The sequence below is a fragment of the Cynocephalus volans genome, chromosome 12, assembly GCF_027409185.1.
Source record: "Cynocephalus volans isolate mCynVol1 chromosome 12, mCynVol1.pri, whole genome shotgun sequence".
Taxonomy (NCBI): Eukaryota; Metazoa; Chordata; class Mammalia; order Dermoptera; family Cynocephalidae; genus Cynocephalus; species Cynocephalus volans.
The window spans coordinates 9,944,421-9,954,738 of NC_084471.1; the positions used below are offsets into that span (position 1 = coordinate 9,944,421).

General features: G+C 45.5%; 1 protein-coding gene across 1 annotated transcript in view; it reads left to right on the forward strand.

Annotated features, from left to right (window-relative positions):
• The window catches only part of SLC25A17 (solute carrier family 25 member 17), a 141,812-nt gene extending 133,470 nt beyond the window's left edge, over positions 1 to 8,342 (forward strand). Inside the window, exon 9 of the mRNA XM_063075741.1 lies at positions 8,254 to 8,342. Coding sequence (XP_062931811.1) covers positions 8,254 to 8,278 — 25 coding nt within the window. The 3' untranslated portion in view covers positions 8,279 to 8,342. The remainder of the gene's footprint in view (positions 1 to 8,253) is intronic.
• The last annotated feature ends 1,976 nt before the right edge of the window (positions 8,343 to 10,318 follow it).

Below are 10,318 nucleotides of genomic sequence, written 5' to 3' on the forward strand. Positions count from 1 at the left end.
GAGAATTATATTAAGTGAAACGAGTCAGGCACAGAAAGAGAAATATCACATGTTCTCACTTATTGGTGGGAGCTAAAAATTAATATATAAATTCACCCACCCACCCACCCACACACCCACCCACACACACACACACACACACACACACACACACACACACACACACACAAAATAACCGGGGGTGGGGGGAAGAAGATATAACAACCACAATTACTTGAAGTTGATACGACAAGCAAACAGAGGGGACATTGGTGGGGGGGAGGGAGGAGAGGGAGGAGGGAGGGAGGTTTTGGTAATGGGCCAAAATAATCAACCACAATGTATATCGAGAAAATAAAATTTAAAATAAAATAAAATAAATTATCTGTAGACCAAATAAATAAAAACATCTTACAAACACCGCACTACTAATTTTCAAATACATGTGGATGACACTACACTTAAATAAAACTATACTGTAAAGCAAAAAGAAAAAAAAAGCTCTCTCCTTTCAACCTTATCTTTGTACCGTGGTCTGGCACCCTCAAGATCCACTACCACACATCCTCTTTATTTCTTCCAGTCCATATTAGCTAGGTCCTGGTGAGTTGAACTATTTTCTCCAAAAAGCAGGGACTGTATTTCATCTCTCAGGCTACATTGAGATTTGACCCCAGTTATTGGGCCAGAGAAATGAAAAGAGATGGGGGGTGGGGTATATCTGAGAAGAACAAATACCCTCTTGCAAGGTATACATCTCAGTTGAATCCTAACGTGATTTTCAGACAAGGGCAGACTGCTGTCCTCTAGCAAGGGGAAGAGGGTGGCTTCTGCTGGCCTGGAGTGTTCGGGGGGTTCAGGGGAATCTTGGGGTTCAATACTCTCAGGTCCACCCAGATGTCCCCTCTAAGCCTCAGGGTTCCACTCCTTTCTTATCGGGGCCTTGACTTTAGCATTGGTGATCTGTTAGGGCTGCACATAGCCCATCTTTTCGCAACCCTGCCACCCTCACAATTAGATTCCGGGTCTTATCTTCAGCACAGTCTGCCCTGTCACTGCAGAAGATGAGGGTCTCTGTGCTGCTTTGGGGGCCTTCTGGCTTTAATTGTGTGTCCTGAATTGATAGCTGGCTATCTGACTCTGCCGTTTTCTTTCTTCAAGTCTTCCAAAGCAGTTAACAAAGACAGTTAACAGACAACTCCACCATCCTTATCGTTACCACAGCTCCCTGACTGTTCAGTTCTAGAGCTGTTGCACAGTTCAGTGCTTCTCCTACCGTACCTCCTCCCAGTTAACCACAGATGAGGGTCTTTGTCATTGTGATGCTACTGCATGCCAGGCCTGGGTTGTTCAGCACTCTACTTACCACCAGCAGTGGGGTCCTTGTCGACTTCTGACTGGTAATTGATACATTCCAGAACCTCATCTTTGGGGGTCTGCTTTCTTCTGTCTCTCCGGGTACCAATTTTTCTTTGGTTTCCTCTAAAAGCAGAGCCTGAGACAAAGACTTGTGCGCAGTAGTTTATTCTGGATGTGATTCTAAGAGAAGTAAGGGAACAGGGAGAGTGAGTCAGGGAAGAAGGGAAAGCCACCGTAAGAGTACATTACCGTGTCTGTTGTGGGTAGCGGGGGCTCGATTTGTCCAGGCCCTCCTGGGAAGTCTAAAGATGTCTCTCAGAATTATCCACCTGAAGGACAAGTGGTTTCGTTTTTATCTACTGACTCCTGTCCCCACTGGTTGAGACTCCTCCCCCTGGGACATTAAGCCTATACTTCTGGACTATGCTTGGGTTAGAGCCAAGAGGTCTCGCACAGCATTGGAAAAGTTTAGGGCAGAAAGCAAACAGACACAAGGACACAGTTGAGGCAAGACACTACTGGTACAAGATGAGCTGAGCTCACACACAACTGTTGCAGCTGGATCTGAGTCAGAGGTGGCCAGGGGGAATGTGACATGGAGTCCAGAAGCATCTGATATAAAAGGCTGTTTGCAATAATCCAGGTGAAAGATGACTGGGAGATCACGGGTGTGGAGTTGGGGAGAAATAGTGGGTTTCAGTACAGTATGTAGAGCTTAGAGGATTGCTGAAGAATTGGTTGGATGGAAAATGTGAGAGAGAGACATCAAGGATGACTCCCAGTTGTCATTTACTTAGATAGGGAAGTCTGTGGAAGAAGATTTGGAGGAGAAATTAAGAGTTCTGTTTTGAACATGTTGCATTTGAAATGCCTGTTAACATCTGAGTGGAAGTGGTGTGTAGTGGTTAGATATAAGAGTCAGAAGTTCAAGAGAGGTCATGCCTGGAGATACAAATTGAAACTAATGAGACTGGACGAGCTCACCTAGGGAGTGAGAGTGAATAGAGAAGGGTAGCTGAGTAGAGGACTGAATAGAGGACTGAGCTCTGGAGCATTTCAAAGTTTATAGGTTGGGAAAACAAGCCTTGCTGTCCACCATCTCCTCCTCTTCCACATGCCATAGTTTTTCCCATTTCCATCCACCCATCCATCCGTCCATCCATCCATCCGTCCATCCATCTGACAAATCATTATTGAGCACTTACTATGTGCCAGCCACTGTGCTAGGCTCTGTGGAGATAGCAAAGAAAAACTAGCAAGTGCCTGGAATCCAGGAGCTTAAACTAAACTGGGGAGAGACAGATGATAACAAGCAAGCTAATAAGTAAACAAGGTGTTCTATTAGAGTCTCAAATCCAGACAATCCCATGTAACTTAATTACAAAGGGGTATACGTGCTTACAAAATCATGGCTCTGAAATTAGGCCAGCCCTGCCAGCATCCGCACGAGCAGTGTGACTGAGCCTGATTGGAGGAACTTAGTCCAGGACTGAGCAGCAAGGGAAGCTGTGAAGGGTGAGTCTGAGCTTTCTGACCTTTGCACACTAGGAGGGGGGTAGGGAAGGATGAACACTGAGCAAGTCAACCTACAACGCCAGCCACGCAGGCTGATTACTGATTGTCATAAGTGTCACCAAAAAAAAAAAAAAAAATGAATGTGGTCATGGGAGAGCCTGGGGGTGAAGGTGTCCTTTAGAAAAGGGAGTTAAGGACGTCATCTTTGAAGAGGTGTTTGGGTAGCGTCCTCAACATCCACGCCACTACAAATGATTAATTAAATCAATTTATCAACAGCAATCTCATTCACCTTGCCAGTGACTATTTTGGGAATGGGTATGTCTACTGGACACCCTTGTGCACCTTTTCAGAATCGCTTGGCCACACCTAGCTCATATTCCATTTATTGCTGCAGTGACCCACTCTGCACAGTCCCTGACCAAGTATCATTATAGGTGCAGGTACAGGTATGACCTCACGGTGCTGCATCTCGGACCTGCACCGTGTGCCTTACACCCTCTCTCCCGGACCTTCTCTGTTGCTGCCACAACTTAGAGAATGGAAATCCATGAAATACCAGTGCAGGAGTACCCAGAAGTGCAGAGAGAGTTAATGCTCTTTAGGGTGAACCTTGGACCAACGGGGCGGGAGGGGAGTGGAAGCCATGGATAGATGCCTTCCCCTTCACCCTCCAGGACATATGGTCCTGAGACACCTTTCATATGGCTTCTCAGTGATCCCACAAAATAACACAACTGGTCACTTACAGCAGTGGCCAACTTGAAACATTCATATTTGCTCCCTGTTTCCCTGCTTTGCTCCTCTATCCTCATTCCTGATTCCTAGGCTCAGCCTTCCCAGTAAAATACCCACACACCCCCATATCTCCTGCTCTGTTTTCTGAAAACTTGAGGCTAAGGCAGTGTGTGATCCATTCCTGCCAATGACAGTAAAGGAGAGGTGGGATGGTTTGGGAGGCATTTGTCAAAGGTTTCCTTGTTCCTACAAAGAAGACACAGGAAGATTATCTCCCTACCTCCTCCGAACTTTGTTGTGCCTGAAAGTGATGCCTGGAACACTTGCGACAGTTTAAAGTATCCTCATTGATTGAATCAATTAGGTGTCAGGAGGAAACAGAACAAATTCACATGGGGAAGTGGAAGAGAGTTTAGTAAAGGGTTTATTTACCAAGGTTTGGGCATAGCTAAAGGAACTCAACTAGGGACGCTGCAGCAGTGCCAGCACCGCAGGGAGCCACTCAGAGGCCTGACGGCTGAGGAAGGCGAGCAGTTAGCAGAACCCAGAAACAATGTCTGTTATTAAAAAGGAGGGTGCCAACCAGCAGCAGCCTGCAGGAAGCGGACCAGAAGAATAAATAACCTGACCTCACTGTGCCCTTGCCCCCTGATCTCTGCCTGTTGATTCTGTCCTTGAAGCTCAGCCTCCTGGGACCTGGAGCAGGGTGGATAAGGGTGGAAAGAGGATAGAAGGGGCAAATGGAAAATCATCCCACTGATCCAGGAGGAGGCATTCGAGTTGACATCATTTTGTTCTTAAGCTTTGAAACAACCAGGTATTTTATCATCCTCATTTGACAGATGAAGAGGTGGAGTATTAAAGGTTGGCTTTTTCAGGAGCAGACACTGGAATAGAGAGAGAAGTACAGGCTGTGTATGTGGATGAGTCCTGGGCAAGGAAGAAAGGAAGCACATCGGAAAGGGGCCCTAGATGGTGATGCAGGCCTGACGAGGCCTCGCCAAACCAGCGGAAGCTCCAGAGCACAGCAGTCCCCCATCAGGGGAAGTGGCTGGGACCTTGTACACACACACATATATATTTTTATATATAGTATTTCATCGTGTGTATATATGGAATACTATATAGTATTCTATGTATTATAATATATATAGTATTCTATATATTACATATAGCAGGTATGTATCATATATATACCAGATGTCTACCTGTCCTGTACTTTCCAGAACTCAGCTGGGGTCTGCATGTTTCTGAGGCTCATTGTGTGTGTGTGTGTGTGTGTGTGTGCACGCGTGTGTGTGCGTGTGTGTGTGTATGTATACACACACACACACACACACACACACATACACAACAGAATACTATTCATACTTTAAGAGGAAAATTCTGTCATTTGCAGCAATGTGGATGAACCTGGAGGACATTATGCTAAGTGAAAGACATAAAAAGACAAATACCGCAAGTTCTCACTTATATGTGGAACCTAAAACAATCAAACTCATAGAAACAGAAAGTACAATGGTGGTTGCCAGAGGCTGGGGGTGGGGAGGAAGGAGAGATGTTGGTCAAAGGGTACAATGTTTCAGTCAGACAGGTGAATAAATGGTAAGTATTTGAGGTGATGGTTATGTTAATCGACTTGATCCAATAACTCCATATTGTACACATATATCATAATGCTTTTGTACCCCATAAAAATACACAATTATAATATGACAATATTCATTTTTTTAAAAGCTGAGGTGGAGCCTGAATGGACTGGGGACCGTCAGCTTAACCACAGTCCTTGCAACTGGGCATCTGGGCAGCGAGTCTTTTCTCAAAGAGGAATCTGAGTGGCGTGATCGCCATGTTGGCCACCGGGAGGCTCAGATAAATGATCCAAAGTTAGCAGCTCTTTGCATTCATTCAGAGAGCTTGGATGGGACATTAAGAGGCAGTAGGGAGGTGCTGGTGGTGGGAAGTGAGGATGGGAGAGGAAGGAAGGACAGCTGTGCCACCCTCACCTCCCAGCCCCATCCCTGCTATTGCCTGGGGGCACCGGGGCTCGAAGCTCATGCTCTGCTTTCTTCATCTACACCAAGGGCTAATGACACAGCTCAATGCTCTGGGCAAATGTGCAAAGATGTTAGGTAACAGAATGTTCCTGGCTTTGCAAAGGGCCGTTTGGGGGGCAGTGTGGAGCATTCTCCTTGGCCAGACGTCCCTGGCTTTGAAATCTCCCCACACCCCTGCTCACTGAGCATGGCGCAAGCAAGACAGTCCAGGCTGTTTCCACAGGCCAGGTGCTTGGATTCAGAGCTTTATAGTCAGTATCCCCCAAACCACTGGACAAGGCCACCAGTGCCTGCAAACTCCTCCTGAGAACAGAACTATTGAGCCATTAGGCTCTTGACCTGTGGCTCATCCCTGTGCAGCAATCATGAAGCAGATCAAGCCCATTTACAACAATAAACACTGTTCCCTGCCATCCATGTGCCATGCCTCCGCCCCCACCACACTCACCATGGCCTACCCAGGGCACGCCAAGGGTTTGGTCTCTCTGTCTGCCTCCCCCAGCATGGATGTCCACCTGTCCTGTACTTCCCAAGACTCAGCCGCAGTCTGCATGTTTCTGAGGCTCACTTGGGTCACTGTATCAGATAACCACTTGTTCCGCTCTCCCTCCACCTTGCCTCTTCTGATATATTCCCCAACTGAACAGCAGGAGTAGTCTTGTTAAAATATAAATCTCATCACCCTATTCTACTATTGAAAATAGTGGCTCCCAATTGCTTTCAAAATAAAGTTAACACCCTAACAGAATGAAGTGGACATAGCATTATTTTCTTGGTTGCCCAGAATTTGATCCCCCAGAAAATCAAGGCCTTGAGAAATTCTTTGGGAGGGCAAGTACCAGCACCCCTGGACACCCTTGGTGGGAGCTGCTGATGGGTATAGCCGCATTTGAAGTGGGCGTCCTCATTTCAATGAGGATGTGTAGATTCTGGGGTGGCAGAAACCAAGTAGCAGCACCTAATTTCTAGAGGAAAGTAAGTGTGGCTATTACTTAGGCAGGGCCAGTGGAGTTGCCAGGATGGTCTGACCTGCAGAAATTGACATGTCTAATTGGTCACAGAGTCTCCAGAACCAAATTATATGAGTAGCTGCCCACTGAGTTTCTACCAGATTTGTACGTGTGAAAATACTTCGGGTCTGATAAACAGAGGTCTGACATCGGTCACCATGATTAAGAGCACAGTCCCTTACCAAATTCCCAAGCCCAAGTCAAGCCCCTGGAAGTGGAGGCTGACTAAGAAAGGATGCTGCAGCAGGAAGACCTGTATGTACTGTGAATCTGCCCTCAAGCCTTCCCCAGGGGGATCTGAGGCCATCTGCCAGCATAACTATGCACAATGAAAAAATTAATATCAGACCTTTTGGTGATAACTGGGCAGTGGATCTGGGCTAATTTTAATTCCTGGTGATCCACAACTCAACTAGGATCTATTTGGTCAGTGCAGGGGTTAAGATGGATCAAGTCACAAATGGAGTTTGACTGGAATGGTTTCACAATAGATCCTGTGGGTCTCCAAACCTATTTATTTCCATGCCTCTAATTATGTACCCGGAATAGATAGCCCCAGCCACTGGCAGAATTACTGTATTGGCTCTCGGACTGGAAGAATAAGAGATTTGATGATGAGAAAAATCAAATGGAAATCCCTCCTTACCAAAGTGACGAACCAAAGGCAACACAATACTGTATCTCCTGGGGAACTGAAGAGATGAATGACATCACCACGGCCTTGAAAGATTCTGGAGTGGTGATATTATCACATTCCCACTTCATTCCTCAGTTTGGCTGGTGAAGAAGGCAGATGGGCTTTGGAGAATGACAGTGGATTACCATAAACTTAATTATGTGGTGACTCCAACTGCAGCTGCTATTTCAGATCTGGTCTCATTGCTGCAGAAAATAGTCTCTGACACCTGGTATGCAGTTATTGAGCTGACAAATGCTTTTTCCCTATTCCAAGTAGCAGAAAAGTTCAGAAACCCTGCTTTCACTCATCAGGGTTATCAGTACACCTTCGCCATCTTGCCTCAGGACACCATTGACTCTTTCGACAGCTCTCCACTATACTGATGATGTCATGCTGCTAGGGCCTGGAGAGCAGAAAGGAACAGGAGCCCCAGATGTGATAGAAATGCCATGAAAATACCAAGGCTTGATATCTCAGTAAAGTTTTTGGGGTCCAATGTTCTGAACATGTCATGATTTTCCCTCCAAAGTCAAGAACAATTTACCTTACAACCCTTACCACAAAAGGGGCATGATGCTTTGTGGGTGTCTTTGGATGCTGGAACTATCATATACTATTTTCAGGTATGCTGTTCCAACCCATTTACTAGATGACCTAAAAGCTACCGGCTTTGAATGGAGCCCTGAGCAAGAGAAGCTCCGCAACAGCTCCATGTTGCAGGGCAGACTCTGCCACTTGACCCTAGAGACCTTGCAGATCTAAAGAAGTGCTGGGTTCCTATATCAGATGGGGAGGCTAGTGAAGTTGTGATAAACCTGACTGTGCAAGATACTAGTTCTTAGGAGAAAAGTCATACTCTTTTCAGCAAATTGGTTATTATTCTCCTTTTCAAAAACAATTCTTTGTTTACTTCCAGATCCTGGTCGGCACTGAATGCCTAACCATAGGACAACAGATGATCACATCATCTGGGCCACCTCTCATGAACTAGCCACGACGTTTCCCAGCAGTTCTCCATCATCACATCAAAGTGATATACATGGGATTTGTCCCGAGAAGAACCTACAGGCGAGTGAGCAGATTACAACTCACGCTTGCAGCCTATTCATGCTTCACTACCAGTCTTCCCTCAGTGCATATGTACTTGTGACCTCTGGGTTCTTCCATATAGACAGAGGAAAAAATTTGAGCCTCATTTGCAGATGACTCTACACAATACACCAGTCAGAACTGGACTGAGATGGTTACATTGAACTGGACGCTGAGCCTTCCACCTGGTCAGGCTCCTCACACTGCTGGAAAGAGAGGCTACAAAGGAAGTCACAGTGTTGGCTTGGGTGACCGATCCTGACTCTCGTGGGGGAGACAGTCACTCCTTCCCAATGGCACTGGCAAAGAGTGAGAATGGATTCCAGGTGATCTCCTGGGTGATCACTTCTTACTACCACATCTGGATGTAGAAAAAATAATGGAACATGACCTCAACTCTTTATAGTCAGTACCATCAAGAGCTTAGCCTCCACGGGAATGTCATTTTGGGCAAATTACCAGGTAAAGAATCCTGCCCATCTAAGGTGCTGGCTGAAACATTGGGGATATGGAAAGGGAGGTGGGGAAGGAAAGTAAGAAATACATGCTATGGTCTCTTGACCATTATAGAAACATGGCCTTTATTGTGTAATTATTTATATGTTTTACCTTCCCATTTTTCTCCTTTTCCCCCAGAATAACAAAGACTGTGCTACTGGTGATTAACTTTATCATTTAGACTGTAGGCTCTGAATATCAAAACATGATTGTCACTATCCTCTCACAGAGTGACAGAGATGCAAAAGATGACTCAGAGCCCATGCATTCAGAGCAATGAGAAGCCCGAAGGGACTGCACCGGGGAGAACTCCTTCAAGAGAGGAGCCCAGGCACAGCCCTGAGTCAGGTTTTGAGTCAGTTTTTATTATAAAGAAAAGAAAGTCGGGCTGACCTCGTGGCGCACTTGGGAGAGTGCGGCACTGGGAGCACAGCAACGCTCCCGCCGTGGGTTCGGATCCTATATGGGAATGGCCGGTGCACTCACTGGCTGAGTGCCGGTCACGAAAAAGGCAAAAAAAAAAAAAAAGAAAAGAAAGTTACAGAAGAAAAACAGGTGGTTAATCAATCATAGTGAAAACATCAACAAACTGGCTATGTAACAATCTTCATTAAAGTATGTATAACTTAAAATAGTTCAATCAATTTACCATGAAAAGGAGTCATGAAACTAAGCTATGTGACATATAAAAAGAAACAATGAGATAATCACCATAGCACTTAGCTCCCTAAGAAACTCAAAGAAACATCTTAGGGAGAGAAGTGGAACATCCCTCAGGTGCTAACTAGCAGAATATCCTTGAAGTTTTTAGCTCACATACTTTCCCATCATTTAGGTTTAGCTGCACCAAGGGAAACTGCCCCCAGAGCAATCATTTTTTGCTGTGCTTCAATTCTCTTATCTATATCAAAGGCTTTAGTCCTGTGAAAGTTTTCTGGTCTTTTCCAATCTTAGCATTTCTAGTGTTTTCCTAAAGAGTTGGGCTTCGGCCCCCTAAGCTAGAGGCTCTGGCCTCCTAAACTACAGGACTTTGGTCCTTCTAAGCTACAGGCTAAACTAAGGACTTTGATCCTCTACACTACAGGACTTTGGTCCTTCTATGCTACAGGCTTTGGTCCTGTGAAATACATGTGTTTTATTTCTATCTCATTCATGTCAATATCCTCCATACATGATCATTACAGAACTAGAATAGGTGTGGATATCACTCAGAGATCTGTACATGCTCATGGGAAAGTAACTGACAAGACTTGAATTAAGTCTCTTTGGTGAGATGAGTGCATATGGAGTTGTCTGAGGGATTGTTGCATTCCGTTAGGCAGGAGTATGTACGTACATATTTTTGGAAGGGTGAGCATGGGGGAAAGGATGTCTGTAGATGGCAAGCAGCCAAA